The sequence below is a fragment of the Lepidochelys kempii genome, chromosome 5 (genome assembly GCF_965140265.1).
Source record: "Lepidochelys kempii isolate rLepKem1 chromosome 5, rLepKem1.hap2, whole genome shotgun sequence".
NCBI lineage: Eukaryota > Metazoa > Chordata > Testudines > Cheloniidae > Lepidochelys > Lepidochelys kempii.
Window position 1 is genome coordinate 5,643,710 of NC_133260.1, and position 16,237 is coordinate 5,659,946.

Sequence of the window (16,237 nt, forward strand, 5' to 3'; positions counted from 1 at the left end):
AGGCCTCCGTGACATTTTCTGCTTCAGCCCTGGGGTGGTGGAGCTGGAGCTCTCAGCTGGTGGAGGCCCCCGGGGCTCCATTTTGTTATGGTTATTTTTAGTAAAAGTCAGGGATAGGTCACGGGCTTTACTCCTTGCCCATGAGCTCATAATGCTTCCCAGGTCCTGCTGTGGCTTGTTCTGTGGCTGCCCTTAGATGCTGCCCATGGCCCACGGTCATCTGAGAGAAAACGTCTCCAGGTGGCTTTGGTGCTTTTCAGCGTAAGGAGCCGTAGCCCTGAGAGGGATCCATATTGCTCTTTCCATCTTCCTTGGGGGTGGCGCTCCAAGCTCTGCTAACGTTACCTCCAACTTAAGCTGTGCAGGAAGGAGGCTTTTACAGTGTCCCTCTTGTGATTTGGGGTAAGAAACCAGCATGTAAATCAGGTCAGTTTTGTCACCCGATAAATTGGATAGCGTATTCCAAGACAACTTGGATCAGCATTGGTTGGGATGGGAGGCATTAGAGAAACCCAGTCCCCACCCAGACCTGTTCTGTGGCCTGATCTTTATGTCCCCCGTCTCTAGCAGGGAGCAGTTTGGATGGCAGGCTAGCGCCAGGATACAGAATTTGGATTTGAGGAGCTGCTGGGGTTGTGCACAGACACTCCAGTAACTTCCATCTATGAATGCTGCTTCTGGGAGCTGAGCAGGAAGGAATCCAAAATGGGGCCTGGGAGCAAGGGTGGGGGGAGGGTCTTGAGGTGCAGGGTTTCCTAGCCAGTAAGGCCAGAAAGTACAGTTATAATCATCTGGTCTCACCTGCTGCTTAACCAGCCCAGTGATTCCCATTTAGTGTGGCCTTCAAGCCTGTTGCACTGCCTGGGTACATCTACACTGTGTTAAGAGACCCTCAGCACAGCCGTGGCTAGCCTGGGTCAGCTGACTCGGGCTCTGCCTATGGAGGTAAAAATTGCCATTTAAACATTTGGGCTTGGGCTGCAAAGGGGGCAGGTGTCAGAGCCTGGGCTCCAGCCCAAATGCCCGAATGTCTACACGGCAATTTTTAGCTCCATAGCTCGCTAGTCCGGCGTCATCTAACCCAAGCTCTGAGAGTTGGTGCCACAGGTGTTTTATTTCAGTGTAGACCTGAATACAGGCTATGGCTCTGTATTGCCTATTTGCATGTCCCCTGCTAGCCAGGCCAAGCAACTTTGGGAACATTGGGCAATGAGAGGGAGACAGCAGAGAGAGGGTGAACAAACCATCCTGCTACCCTTCGTTGGGGCAGCCTTTTAAAGACTTCAGTCTGCAATTACCAAGTTGTCCGGCAGAGGGTACTGCTGCTCTCCCATAAAATCAGGCATCCTATAGCTGTCGGATCCATCTGCCTTAGCACGGTCCCTCTGAGCTGCTCCTTTGAAATCTGTCTCCCTTCCTGTTCTTTTGTTTGTTCCAGGCCCTCTCCTGAGGGTGGTGGATGGAAATCCCTCTCTCCTCTGTGCTGACTTTGTGCCTATCACTGGGCTCTCTAGTACCCTCAAGGTTTCCTCTCCCTCCTCAGTGTTGCACTCGGCAGATGCCTGTCCCATTAGTTGTTGCTTTGCCAGCTGTACAGGCTGTGCTCTTGTCCATCCCACCCATCAGCCCTCTCATCGGATGTTGCTCTTAGTGACTGTCTCTGGTGACGTGGTACCCGGAATGGAATGCAACAGCTGAGCTGCGCAGCGGGAGGGACTCGTGCCTCCCTTCTCCATGATACAGTGTCTCCCCCGGCAGCTTTTCCTTTATTTGCACCTATGTTGCATTGCTCTGGGCATTCCTAATTTGTTCTCTACTGGCTCTTCCTCCTACTGGGGGTGTGTGTGTGTGTGTGTGTTTCAGCCTTGCTACTTCCTCAGCTTCTCCCTTAGCGCGTACAATATAATTCGTTGTGCTTCCTTTAGAGTCTTTTATAGGGATCTCTTCCTCCGCCACTGAAAAGCAGCCACTTTTGGGGTGGGACATGGCAACTGCGCTTGGCTCCTTGTACTCCTTTCCTTCCCTGTCGTGAGAGCTGTGGGGGGAGAGAGCAGCAGCGTGCTCCTGCTGTCCCTGATGCTGTTGGCCTGGTGATTGCGTTTGGCAGGACGCAGAGAAGTTGGTGGGGGACCTGGTCAGTTGGCAGAGCTGCGCACTGGGAGAAGCAACAGGAGGGTTGCAGCTCCCCACTGCTGTGGTTGAGGATGCAGGGGAGGGGTCCCTGGTTGATTTTTGTTGCACCTGCACTTACAGAGTGGGGCGGGGTGGACTGAGCACTGCCATGTGACCCTCTGGGGTTTTCTCAGCCTGCAGGGACTGGGGAGGAGGCCATGGTCAGTATTGTCCGCTCCTATGATGACTTGAGCCGCAAGCTCTGGAACCTGGAGGGGCTGCCGCTGATGGTGACAGCTGTGCAGGGGACCCACCCGACCCTCAGATACACGGACGTGAGTCTAATGTGGCAGGGAGAGCACGAGGGATGGGAATGACTGTGCCCCCTTCGCCCCGCAGCAGGCTCCGCATTGGGGGGGCTGGGTAACATCCTAGCCATGGTGAGGAGCCAAGTGTGACGGAGACAGGAGCTGGGAGCGGGGAATGGCTGCTGTGAGGTACTGGAAGGGGCTTGAGGCTGCGACTATCGCTTCAGACCCAGCCCGGCCAGAGGAACCAGCCTTGCTAGGGAGCAGCGCTTGGTCCCCTTCTCCCCTCCAGGGCCTGAGCCCCCTGGCTTCACAGCACTCCCAGTCCCTGCCCTGTGGAGCGGAAGAGCTGGTTCAGAAGGCCAACCTGGGTCTTGCATGTGGCCATAGGGAGCACTAGGCCCCAAGCCAGCCCTGGATGGCTGGGGTTTGGATGGGGCCCCTCAGGGGTGGGCGATCCAGCACCTGGGGAGCTATGGGAATGGTGCCCTGACTGTACCGTGATAGGAAATTGTCTCCTCCTGGCATGGCAGTAATTCTCCTAGGCCCCAGTCGGGGAGAAGGCTCCACTGCGCTGGGCGCTGTACGTGCGCTCGCTCTCGGGAATCCTAGGAGCTGCCATGGAGGAACAGACCCAGTGGCTTCTCTCATCTCCTGTGCGGCTTCCCCAGCTGATCACCCACCTGTGCCCTGGAGCACAAGGCTTGACAGCTGCGGTGCTGGTGTTTATGCACATGGCTGCTTGCGTGGCCGTGCTTTTGCTGGCTGCGATGGTGGGCACGAGAATGGCACCGTATTTGGGAGGGATGTGCTGCCTTGCCGTGTGCACCCCACTTTCTCCAGTATCACCCCATTAAACTTCAGTCTGGCTGTGTCATAGGTCTTCCCTCCAACCCCCATGAAACCGGATTATTCGTACCACATGAGGATCAAGGATAAGGAGTCGTTGCTTCCATTGGCTGAGAAGCCCTGCCCGGCGTATATAGCCCCAATGAAAGGTAGGGTAGCAAGGAGGGGAAACTGAGGTATGGAGGCCGGGGGGAGAAATAACCTGCCCAAGTTTACATATGAAGTGCTGGAGCTGGGAACCAAACCCCGGAGTCCTGGCTCCCAGTGCCTTGCTCTAGCCACTAAACTGCCCAGCCCTCTGCATTGTGATCTGGTCTCTCACTGCTGCCCTGGGCTCACCCTGTTCCTGTTGCTGATTTAACCCCTCAGTCGTGTGCCACATGGAAGGGAGCGGCCAGTGGCCGCAGGACAAAGAAGCCATCAAACGTGTCAAAGCCGCTTTCCACCTCCGGCTGGCCGAGCTCCTCAGCCAGCAGCACCAACTCCTCTGCCGGCCTGTGGCCACCCACACAGATGTGTACAAGGTACAGACACGGGAACCTGGGGTGCAGGCAGGCTGAGATCCTTCTCTGATGGGCTGGTCTGGTCTCAAGAGTCAAGGAGCTTTTGTGCCTGGCTCTCTGAGAGGGAGCCAAAGGAGCTGTGGGGTGGGTACAGCGGCTGGCACTGCCAGCTGCAGAGCTGGGTTTCTGGCTGGTGGGTCGCAGGGACCACCAGGCATGAGGCTAGCATGCTGCTCTTTTTCTTGGAAGGCTGGTCCCTACATGTATTCCACCGTGGGTACGCGTGCGCCTGGAGCTTGAGGACATTGAAAGCAGCGTCTGTTGATCTGCACATGCGCCCTGGCTCACCTTGTGCCTCTGACCAAAAAGATAAAGGGCAGGGCGGACCACTGGCCTCCCTAGTTCTTTTTCGTTGCTGCGTGGTTGTGGTCAAAACCTCCGGTGTCTGAAGCTTCGGCTTTATTCCTTTATCTGTGAGCACAGAGTGAGGTAGCTCTAAGTAGCTTTTTGAGGTTTGAATTTAAAAGTTTTATCTGATAATTTTTATTGTTTTTTAGTTAGTCGCTCTCCAGGCTTGGGGAGCTCTCCTTCCACTCTCCCCACCCCTGTTTCTGATAGTGGGCTATGCGCAAGACTCTGGGCTGATCAGACCCAGAGTGGGGCAGCCCCCCCATACATCGACCTGACTCAGCGAGGGGTGCCCCCTGCCACAAGGTCTGAATCAGGAGCGAAGGACTCTACTGCATATCCCATGTCGGGGTTTTCTCAGGAGAGCAGGGAGCATTCTCATAAGCATGAGACTAAGTCTTCCTCCAAATCCACTTGGAAGAAGGCAGTCTGATTCAGCCCTGGCTAAACCGAGCAAGTCTCTAAGCCCAGCCCAAGAAAATGTAGTACGTCCTAAGTCTCAGCGGCGTGAAAGCTCATAAGTCTAGGGCTCCCATCGGCACCAAATGGCGATCTGGCAGCAAACACGAGCCACTGACCGAACACAGATCACTGAGAGCATCGGTTACCTGTGGTACCATCCTTGTCTTCCATGGCAGTGCTTGAGAAGGTCTCACTGCGGCTCCGGTGGTTCGGGCAGACGGGACCCCTCTCGCTCCAGGAAAAGCTGAGACCTGCACTCCTCCTGAGAGCAACTTCTTTCTCGCAGGCCGAATCTCCCCTCCTTCTGGTCCCTCCCTCTCGAGAGAGGTTGAGTCCCCCAGGAGAGCTGACCTTTGGGAGGAGTTGCTCTCCCATTCCCTTGTCGGGCTATGACTTCCCTCCAGTGGCGCTGTTGGACCAGAATCAGCTTTCTTCTCATCAGGAGATTCTGAACCGCCCAGTGAACCATCACTCCTTCGTCCAAGACACACCTTCCTGGTCACAAGGCCTGGACCAGTTTGGGACCAAACCTCCACCTCATCACTAAGGCTAAGATTTTTGTCACAGATATTTTTAGTAAAAGTCAGAGACAGGTCATGGGCACTAAAGAAAAATTCACGGAAGCCCATGACCTGTCCCTGATTTTTACTAAAAATATCCATGATAAAATGGGAAGGGGCTGGGCAGATGCCCGTGGCTGGGAGCTCCAGGCCCCCCCACCCCTCCTGCAGCTGGGAGCTGCAGGGATCCCCCTGCCTGCCATGCCACGGGGAGCTGTGGAAATCCCCCTGTGATGGGCGGTGGCAGCCAGGGCGTTGCAGGGATCCCCCTGCTGCTGGTGGTGTGGGGAGCTGTGGGGATCCCCCATGCTGCTGGGGAGCTGCGGAGTACTACCCTGCCCACGGCAGCTGGGAGCTTGGGGGCACCACTGCCCTGCAGCTCCCAGCTGCCAGGGCTGAAGTCACGGAGGTCACAGATTCCGTGACCTCTGTGACTAAACCGAAGACTTACTCATCACCTACCTTGGAACGGTCAGTACCCCATGCCGTGGGAACCTCTGCAACCCCCATTCGATCCATCCAGTTGGTTATTCTGGGGCTATGGGACCAGTACCATCTCACAGAGCTGGTCTGGTCTGCTAGGGAGTCTCCTCTTCTCTTCCCTCCCCTTTGAGCGGGCAACTGGACCTGCCCGCGACCCAACTGAGGAGGAGTATGCGCCGGATCTGCTGGCTTCACCAGAACGGATGAGATTGTCTTCTCAGTCTCCAATATTCTCAAATGAGAAGTGGAGTCCTTCTTACAGTGCGGAGCGACACAGTGGGTTCTTCGGTACCAAAGGGGGGTTTTGGCTCGATGTATTTCCTAGGCAGTTGGAGACTCATTCTCGACCTCTGCCATATTAACCTCTTTATTCTCAAACTCAAGTTTTGCACGGTCACAGTGGCATCTGTAATTACATCCTTGGAAAAAGACATGTGGTTTACAGCCCTTGACATGAAGGACGTCTGTTTTCACATGGACATCCACCCTACTCACAGACGCTTTCTCAAACTCATGGTGGGCTCTGACCACTTTCAATATAGAGAGTTCCCTTTCGGCATTGCTACCACCCCCGGGGGTTTTACCGAGGTGTTCTCTACAGTAGTAGCCTGTAGCAGACGCCGTGGTGTCACTGTCTTCCTCTACCTCGATGATCAGCTCCTTGTCGCCAGGTCACGCCAAGAGACCTATGTGTTGACTCGACAATCCTGCTACCCCTTTCCTCTTCGGGGGGGTCAGCGTAAATGCCAAAAAATCTGTCCTTGCCCCATGCCGACTTCATTGGGGCATCCTTAAATTCAGTCACAGCAAGGGCTTGCCTGCTGAGGGACAGGTTTCAGGCTATGACCAATCTTATTTACCAGGTCATAAGCAGCCTCCGAATACCTGTCAAGATTTTTCTCTCTCCTAGGTCATATGGCTTCATGTGATTATGTCATTCCATTTTCAAGATGCCATCTCTGTTGCCTACAAGTGTGGCTTCAAACAGTGTACTCGCCAAACTGGCAGTCCGTGAACACCATAGTGACTGTTCCTGTCCAAGTGATACCATCCCTGTCATGGTGGCAGAATCCCCGCCGGGTATGTGTTGATGTTCCCTTTGTCGCCTCCACTCTGGACAGAAGGATCATTATTAACACGCCCCGGTTGGGGAGCCCAGAAGGACAACTGTATAGCACTGGACATCTAGAGAGTCATAGAATATAAGAGGGATAGCTCAAGGGAGGGAGGGATAGCTCAGTGGTTTGAGCACTGGCCTTCTAAACCCAGGGTTGTGAGTTCAATCCTTGAGGGGGCCATTTGGGATATGGGGCAAAAATTGGGGATTGGTCCTGCTTGGAGCAGGGGGTTGGACTAGATAGCCTCCTGAGGTCCCTTCCAACCCTGAGATTCCATGATTCTATGATTCTGCGTGGCTCCGGGTTGTGGCAGATGTCAGGCCGAGGGCTGTACTTATGTGGGGGGAGGGATTAGCCTGCTAAACCCAAGGTTGTCAGTTCAATCCTTGAAGGGGCCATTTAGGGATCTGGGGCAAAAATTGAGGATTGGTCCTGCTTTGAACAGGGGGTTGGACAAGATGATCTCATGAGGTCACTTCCAACCCTGATATCCTATGGATATCAGGATTGGGAGGGACCTCAGGAGGTCATCTAGTCCAACCCCCTGCTCAAAGCAGGACCAATCCCCAACTCAATTATCCCAGCCAGGGCTTTGTCAAGCCTGACCTTAAAAACTTCTAAGGAAGGAGATTCTACCACCTCCCGAGGTAACGCATTCCAGTGTTTCACCACCGTTCTGCTGAAAAAGTTTTTTCTTAATATCCTAAGATATTACCTAAACCTCCCCCACTACAACTTGAGACCATTACTCCTCGTTCTGTCATCTGAGATAATGGCCAATGGCTCTGCAATCACATCTGCCAACTCCTTTAGCACTCTCGGATGCAGCGCATCCAGCCCCATGGACTTGTGCTCATCCAGTTTTTCTAAATAGTCCCGAACCACTTCTTTCTCCACAGAGGGCTGGTCACTTCCTCCCCATGCTGTGGTGCCCAGTGCAGTAGTTTGGGAGCTGACCTTGTTCGTGAAGACAGGCAAAAAAAGCATTGAGTACATTAGCTTTTTCCACATCCTCTGTCACTAGGTTGCCTCCCTCATTCAGTAAGGGGCCCAGACTAACATTGACTTTCTTCTTGTTGCTAACATACCTGAAGAAACCCTTGTTGTTACTCTTAACATCTCTTGCTAGCTGCACCTCCAGGTGCGATTTGGCCTTCCTGATTTCACTCCTGCATGCCCGAGCAATATTTTTATACTCCTCCCTGGTCATTTGTCCAATCTTCCACTTCTTGTAAGCTTCTTTTTTGTGTTTAAGATCAGCAAGGATTTCACTGTTAAGCCAAGCTGGTTGCCTGCCATATTTACTATTCTTTCTGTACATCGGGATGGTTTGTCCCTGTAACCTCAATAAGGATTCTTTAAAATACAGCCAGCTCTCCTGGACTCCTTTCCCCCTCATGTTGTTCTCCCAGGGGATCCTGCCCATCAGTTCCCTGAGGGAATCAAAGTCTGCTTTTCTCAAGTCCAGGGTCTGTATTCTGCTGCTGTATTCCCTGTGTCAGGATCCTGAACTCGACCATCTCATGGTCACTGCCTCCCAGGTTCCTACCCACTTTTGCTTCCCCTACTAATTCTTCCCGGTTTGTGAGCAGCAGGTCAAGGAGAGCTCTGCCCCTAGTTGGTTTCTCCAGCACTTGCACCAGGAAATTGTCCCCTACGCTTTCCATAAACTTCCTGAATTGTCTGTGCCCTGCTGTATTGCTCTCCCAGCAGATATCAGGGTGATTGAAGTCTCCCATGAGAACCAGGGCCTGCAATCTAGTAACTTCCGTGAGTTGCCAGAAGAAAGCCTCATCTACCTCATCCCCCTGGGCCGGTGGTCCATAGCAGACTCCCACCACGACATCACCCTTGTTGCTCACAGTTCTAAACTGAATCCAGAAACTCTCAGGTTTTTCTGCAGTTTCATAGCGGAGCTCTGAGCAGTCATACTGCTCCCTTACATACAGTGCAACTCCCCCACCTTTTCTGCCCTGCCTGTCCGTCCTAAACAGTTTATATCCATCCATGACTGTACTTCAGTCATGTGAGTTATCCCACCAAGTCTCTGTTATTCCAATCACATCATAATTCCTTGACTGTGCCAGGTCTTCCAGTTCTCCCTGCTTGTTTCCCAGGCTTCTTTCATTTGTGTGTAGGCACTTGAGATAACTTGCTGTTTGTCCTGCTTTCTTAGTCTGTGGCAGGAGCCCTCTCCTCTTTCGCTCTCCTGCTCGTGAGTCCAGGGTGCACATCAATGTTCTGGAGTTGCGGGCTGTTCAAAGAGTTTTTAAAGCTTTTTTCCTGCTCATTCAAGGTCACTGTGCCATTGTGATGTTGGACAATACCACAACAGTCTTTTATATCAACCAACAGGGAGGAGCGAGATCCATTCCCCTGTGTGCAGAAGCGGTCAGTCTGCGGAGCAGGTGCGTTGGTAGTCTGCCTCCCAGGAAACCAGAATGTGCTAGTGGATTTTCTCAGCAGACATTGTGTTGTTGATTGTGAGTGGGAGCTACACAACTCTGTGATGACCAATATTTTGACTCTGTGGGGAAACGCCACCAGGGACCTGTTTATCTCCCAAACAGTCAAGAACCATTAGCTTCTTGCGCCTTGTCTGTCTTATCCAGGAAGGTTGCATTCCTGGTTGCCAGCACCTCAGCCAGGAGGGTTGGTGAGCTTGGAGCATTGATGGCGGATCCTTCTTACTCTATATTCCATAAGGACACGGTTTCATTAAGTTTACACCCTGAATTTGCCCCCAAAGCAGTTTGCATTTCACCTGAACTAGTCAGTTCACTTACTTGTGTTCTTCCCAAAACCTCTCTCACCCTCAGAAGAAAGGAGGCTCCAATTCAGCGAGCCTGAGCCTTTTACCCGCAGAGTACAAAACCAATCAGAAATTCTCCTAGACTGTTTGTCACCAAAGTGGAAAGGGCCAGGGGTGAGGCTGTCTTCTCTTAAAGAATCTCCAAATGGATCTCAGCAAAGCAAAATACAGCCCACTGGCTGGCTAATCTTTCCCCTCCTCCTGGGATAAGAGCTCATTCCACAAAAGTGCAAGCAATGGCCATGGTGTCGCTTCAGGAAGTGCCTTTTACTTGATATCTGCAAGGTGGGTACCTCGAGTGGCTTTCACACCATTGTGAGATGCTACAGCTTGGTAGCGGATTTGTCCGTTTGGTGCATCTTCTGGAATGGCAGTCCTTGGTTCGGCTCTACCATCCACGACCTCACACTCCCCTCCTTTCGGAGTCCTGCTTGTCCGTTGCCCACAGTGGAATACACAGAGGGACCTGCACTCAAAAAAGAAAAGAAAGTTATTTTACCTTGTAATAACTGGAGGTTTTTCAAGATGCGTGGTCCCTCTCTGTGTTCCACTACCCACCCTCCTTCCCTTCTGCTTTGGATCTTCTGTGATTGGTGGTGGAGAAGGAACTGGAGAGGTGGTCGGCCCTCCCCGCCCTTCATCTCTTTGGTCGGAGGCACCAGGTGAGCCAGGGTGCATATACAGACGAACAGTTGGTGCTTTCAGACTTCTCCAGCTCCGGGCACATGTCGTGCGTGCATGCTCACAGTGGATAACGGAGAGGGACGAGACATCTCCAAGAACCTCGGATACTATAAGTAACTTTTCTGTTCTGCATCCTTGACTTGGGGATACAGCATCGTCTCTGCCTCAGAGGGACGTACCTTGGCTTGGGCTGTAACCAAGCTCAAGGCGTAGCCCGTGTATGTTGCTCTGGGCTCCTGCCCCCACCCACCGTGGCTCACTCTCCTGCCCTCTCTCAGGATGGCTATGTTTTCCGTCTCCAAGTGGCCTACCACAGGGAGCCCCACATCCTGAAGGAGGTGGTCACTCCGGAGGGGATGCTGAAGTACCGGGACACAGAGGAGTCTCAGCAGCTGGAGCTGGAGACACTCCACCTGCCCTACCTGACCAGCTCTCTGCACGGGTAAGGAAGAGGGTATGCCCTGCAGGGGGAGGGGAGTGCATTATGGGTAGGTGTGACCATTGGTGCCTGGAGGTGCCATACTGAGATTGCTTAATGGGGGCAAACTGCAAAGAATGGGACACACGATCCCCCAAACTAGTGGTTATTCTCATAATTAGGTTCACCAAGCCAGCAACAAAACAGCATCTACAATACCTTCCTGGTTACCAAGAAGCCAAAACCACAGCTCCCTTAAAGCAACCCAGCCTTGGGCTCCCACCCAGACAGCCAAGTCAAATATGATGAAGATTACAAAAAATCTTGTTCATCATATAAAAAGTGCTACCAATCCCAAGAGATCAGACACATTACCCACCAGGTCAATGAATATTTCAGGTCTTACCCAAATACATGCTTACAGCCAATTCTTGTTAACTAAACTAAGATTTATTTTTTTAAAAAAGAGAGAGTATTATGGTTAAAAGATCATTATTCATACAGATATAAATAGAATTCTTAGGTCAGTTTCATAGTAGAGATAGTGAGCTGCTGAGTTGCACAAAGTTCTTTCCAGACTCAGTTCATTAGGTTATAGTCCGAATAGGCAGACCACATAAAGAGTTTGTTCAACTTCTTCCATGGGAAATAGCAGGGCAATCCAGATGGGAGCTGGAGAACTCCATCTCGTGACTCAGGTTTCCCCTGACCAAGCTTAAGCAGATCTGAGATGCAGGATCAGGGCCCCAGAGTTATTTTATAGATCACTGGCAGGCTATCAATAGCCTCTTGACAGCAGCTATTCCTTGGGCTTTGAGGTAAAACCTTCTATTTCCTGTGTATACACAGTATCAGAGGGGTAGCCGTGTTAGTCTGTATCCACAAAAACAATGGGGAGTCCGGTGGCACCTTAAAGACTAACAGATTTTTTGGGAATAAGCTTTCGTGGGTAAAAAATCCCCTTCTTCAGCTGCATGGAGTGAAAATTACCGTTACAGGCATAAATATATATTGGCACATGAAGAGAAGGGAGTTGCCTAGGTAACTAGTTGCATTTGTCAGCATAAGATAACTATCCATTAAGCAGTTCATAGATAGATAGTTTACTACAAACTTCAAAGAGGAACATAGACAATGGTATTATTACACCATCTAAATGTTGTTAATTCCTTTCTGATCTCTTAATCAATAGAATATAGTAACAGTCAGGAACCATCTAGTTACATTGTTAATCTCTAACAAGATATAAGTAAACACATACAAATACCTTTTAGTATTTACCTCTAATTACCTAACAATGTAGGTTTGCATCTCAAAGCTCTAGGCTCTCAGACATGGCTATGCTAGCTATTTATAAGGAATGGCCCTAATGACCAGTTACATACTTTTCTAATATGTCTTTAAAGGTTGCATTTGGGTCGTTTAGCCTACTAATTGCGTAACTCTTTCTGGCTTAGTGTCCCAGTCGGGAACTGGTCCTCCAGCTCTCTACACCTATAAGGAATGGGCAGAGCACTGTGGGGGAGAGAGGAGTGCATGGTGGGTAGGAAACTGATGGGCGGCTTTCTGCTAGATCTGAGACACCTTCCCCTCCAGTTACGACAACCAGTGGGTCTGGGCAGTCGCTATGGAGTGAATGAGACTGACCCATTCCCCCTTCCCTCTCTAGAAAACCCCAGTAAACCCAGTGCCTACAGCTTGCTCACAGCAAACGATCCATCCACTCACAGCTCTGTAATCAGAGGCCATTGGGGTGGCTTGGGTGACTGGAATAACAAGGTGATGCTGTTGCTTCTCATTCTTCTCCCTGCAGGCTCCAGCAGCAACACCCCGCCTTCAGCGGCACCTCCCGGCTAGCCAAGCGCTGGGTCCGCGCCCAGCTGCTGAGTGACAGCCTCTCGGATGAGTGCGTGGATCTGCTGGCGGCGTCTCTGTTCTTGCACCCCGGACCTTTCACCCCGCCGAGGTGAGAACCAGGGTTCCCTGGCCTCACTGCTTTTTGTGTTGGGTTAACTCTCTCCTGTTTTCTTGAGATGCTTTGGGTGGGGGAACTGAGGACAGGGCTGGGAGTCCTGCCTGGCCAGCTGGGAGGGCGGGGCTGGGAGTCCTGCCCTAGCACACACACTGTTTTTAATGGCTTATTAATGAAGTGCATCTGGGGACCAGTTCAGGCTTGAGAAGCTGAATGGGTGGCTTGTCCAAAGCCCGGAGCCACCATGGGCTATGAGTAGGGACCTACCAAATTCACAGTCCATTCTGGTCAACTTTAGGGCCAGAGGATTTTAAAATTGGTCGATTTCAGATGTTTACATCTGAAATTTCAGGGTGTTGTAACCGTGGGGGTCCTGACCCAAATGGCATCGGGGTGAGGGGGAGGTTTGCAAAATTGTTGTTGGGGGGGGTCCCCCCGAAGATTGCCACCCTCACTTCTGCACTGCCTTCAGAACTGGCCTCCAAGCTTCCTGCAGTTAGAGGAGGTTCCTGGAGGTGCATGTGGGTAGGATCTCCCCCATGCTGCCAGGATCTCCCCCATGCCCCAGCCTGGGTCTCCTACCTGCTAGTCGAGGCCAGCGACAGATTAAGGCAATTTGGGGACTCTCCCGGGAAAACAGGGTGCCACAGCCCTGGCAGAAGCCCAAGGGCGGAAGCCCCGAGCCCTGGCAGGAGCTGTGGGGGAAGAAGCCACCACCCTGGGCTGCTCCTAGCCCCAGCTGGAGCGGCGGGGAGCGGCAGCCCCGAATCCAGGCTGCAGCTGGCAGGAGCGGAAGCCCCCAGCCCTGGCAGGAGCCATTCGGAGAGAAATCCCCAAGCCTGGGCTGCCCTGGCTGCAGCCGCCAGGAGGGGAAGCCTGGGGAGGAAGCCCTGAGCTTGGCACCATGGCAGAAGCCAATGGTGGGGGGCATGGAAGCCTAGAACCCAACTTCCAGGCTGCTGCAGCGCAGAAGTGGGGTGTATCACCCTCATTTCTGCCCTGCCTCTGGAGGTGGGTCTGATCTCCCCACCAACAGCAGCCATGCAGGGGAAAGACAACTCCTGTCCCTCCCCAGCACAGCCAGACTAGTAGCTGCTGGGAGCCCTGGGTTCCCAGCAGCAGGGGAAATCAGATTTCATGGGGAAGGGCTGATTTCACAGTCTGTGACACGTTTTTCACAGGTGGTAAACTGGTAGGTCCCTAGCTATGAGACCTTTCACTTCCAGGCCACCAGTTGGACCCTGGGCCTCATCAGCAAATGAACTGTGTTTCCATCTGGGAGCTGTGATCAACTTGAAATGCGTGTGTTGAGTCCCAGCTCAATTCCCCGTGATTCACTCTCACCAGTGGCTCGGACTAGCCCGCTGGCTAGTTAGCCGGGGAAACTTGGCATGTTTAAATCTAGATGGAACAAAACACTAGTAAATGTACCATAGAGACCAATCCTGCACTGGTCCTGGACTTGACAGGACCCCACAGGGCTTTAAAATAATTATCAGTTTTATCCCTGTGTGGAACCATGAGACCTCCCAGCCGCTCTGCACTCAGGATCCAATTTCTCCACGTAAGTTGTGCTGTTTATAATGTCACACACTGCCAGGGAGTCTTTCATCTGAGGCTCTCAAAGCACTTAATTAAACCTGTCCGTTGACTTGTGGTGCTGGCAAGTATCGTCCCCCGTTTTATGGGGAGGGAAACGGGCACAGAGGTGTAGTGACTTGCCCACTACGAGAGTGGCTCACTCCAGCTCCCCTGCTGTAACCATTAGACAAAATTGCTTCTCTGTGGAAGAGGCAGACACAGGAGATGGAGAGGACAGAGGAGAACGTTTTGCCCCATCCCTGGTTTCAGCTGCAGGGACGTGAATGGGGGATAGGCTCCCACCTGACTTTAATGAACGATCTCTCCTCAATGGGGCAGAGAGGCCAAAATGCCCATGGTTCCTGGCCGTGGGGAGACCCCTTCCAAGCTCCCCTAGCTGGGGCTCTCTGTTGGGGCTCCGCAGAGCCTGGCTTGTTGATGTACCATTGCCTGGCTCGGCGCTCCTCTCTGTGCAGGGGGAGCATTCTCTCTCCCTCTCACCCCGTTACATTGGTTTCTGTCTTGCCCGCAGCTCCCCTCAGGTGGGCTTCCTTCGCTTCCTCCACCTGCTCACGGCCTTCGACTGGAAGAACAGCCCCCTCATCGTTAACCTGAATGCCGACCTCAAAGGTGAGTCGGTGGAGCCCCGTGTGGCCCATGGTGCTGTGCAGCATGTTCTCTGGCTGCCCTTAGCTCAGGTCTGCTGTGAGGAGATGAGAGATTCCAGCAGATCGTGGCCTCTTGTTCTCCGTGAGAGCCCTGCAGATGGTGCTTCTAATAGGCGGCTCGGGATTGGGAATGGGGTATATGGAACCTTCCACCATAAGGTTGTGGGGCTCACTGTGACCCAAGTGGCCTGCATCTGTTGTGGCTGGCAGGCAGGGTCTGTGGAATAAGATCGATGGGCCTCGCTTCCTTGTAGACAGGCTAGAGAAAAATCACTGTCCCTGTTGGCCCTAATAGCACTGTGGCTGCCATGGAGACTTCTCCATTGGGAGATCTCTCCATGGCAGGAGACAGTTGCATTGACTGGGCTGTGTGAGGAAAGCCTTCATACCATCCTGCCTCAGGGTCTTGTTACCTCAGTTAAACCCTCTGGAAAGGGTTTTTGTCCGATCCCTGTGTATGTGTTCAGGAAGAGGGGAAAGGCCAGGGACTTGGCCTATTCAGAGGCTGGTTGGGTTGCTATTTTGGGGGTGGGAGCCAAAATCGAGACTGCCTGCCCTGGCTTCACTGCAGCCAACCAGCAGCTGTTGGGAGAAGCTGCTTTTCAGCTGCTGCTGATTGGGGCCCGTTTGGAGGCAGAAGCTGAAAACCTCCGTATCCTGTTACCGGTCACCAAAGCTCCCTCTGGCTGGGAATGCCTTCCTTGTTGGAGTGGTTGGCTGGGAACCCAAGCAGCAGATTATCTGGGGCTCAAAGTGCTTGGGATGTGGGCTGGTTTCTTGTTCTGTTTTTCCCGTGTAGGTTTTAATGTCTTAATCCCCCAGGTGTTTGGGGGTGGGGGAAGGTAGGTTCTTTGTTTTATTGCTTAGATCTATTGGTGTAGCCGTCTCTGATTTCCAAGGCGTTTGGCTCATTTCCTCCTGGACATAGTTTGCCTCGAGACAATACCTGAGCTCTAGTCTATTCATTGTCAGACATGTTTACTAACACCGCCACCTGGGACACCATGTGGACATGATAATATAGGGCATTGAACTGGGACTTGGGAGACCTGAGTTCAGTTCGTGGCTTTGCCACTGGCCTGCTGGGTGATTTTGGGCTGGTCACCACCACTCCCTGTGCCTCAGTTTTCCCATCTGTAAAATGGGGTTGAGGATACTGACCTTTTGAGATCTGTGGATGAAAAGTGCTATATAGGAGCTAGTGTTGGTATTGTTTTTAGGGCTGTCAATCACAATTTTTTTTGAGTTAATTGTGATTAAAAAAATTAATTGCAATTAATCACAGTTTTAATCACACTG

The 16,237-nt window shown here is 52.3% G+C and overlaps 1 protein-coding gene across 5 annotated transcripts in view; it reads left to right on the forward strand.

Annotated features, from left to right (window-relative positions):
• Window positions 1-16,237, forward strand: part of NOL6 (nucleolar protein 6) — a 74,087-nt gene that overhangs the window by 19,206 nt on the left and 38,644 nt on the right. For all 5 annotated transcript variants that reach the window (XM_073343403.1, XM_073343407.1, XM_073343406.1 and 2 more), the window contains exons 16-21: window positions 2,307-2,447; window positions 3,301-3,418; window positions 3,639-3,793; window positions 10,578-10,741; window positions 12,531-12,683; window positions 14,803-14,900. In XM_073343403.1, the coding sequence (XP_073199504.1) occupies window positions 2,307-2,447; window positions 3,301-3,418; window positions 3,639-3,793; window positions 10,578-10,741; window positions 12,531-12,683; window positions 14,803-14,900 (829 nt within the window). The remainder of the gene's footprint in view (window positions 1-2,306; window positions 2,448-3,300; window positions 3,419-3,638; window positions 3,794-10,577; window positions 10,742-12,530; window positions 12,684-14,802; window positions 14,901-16,237) is intronic.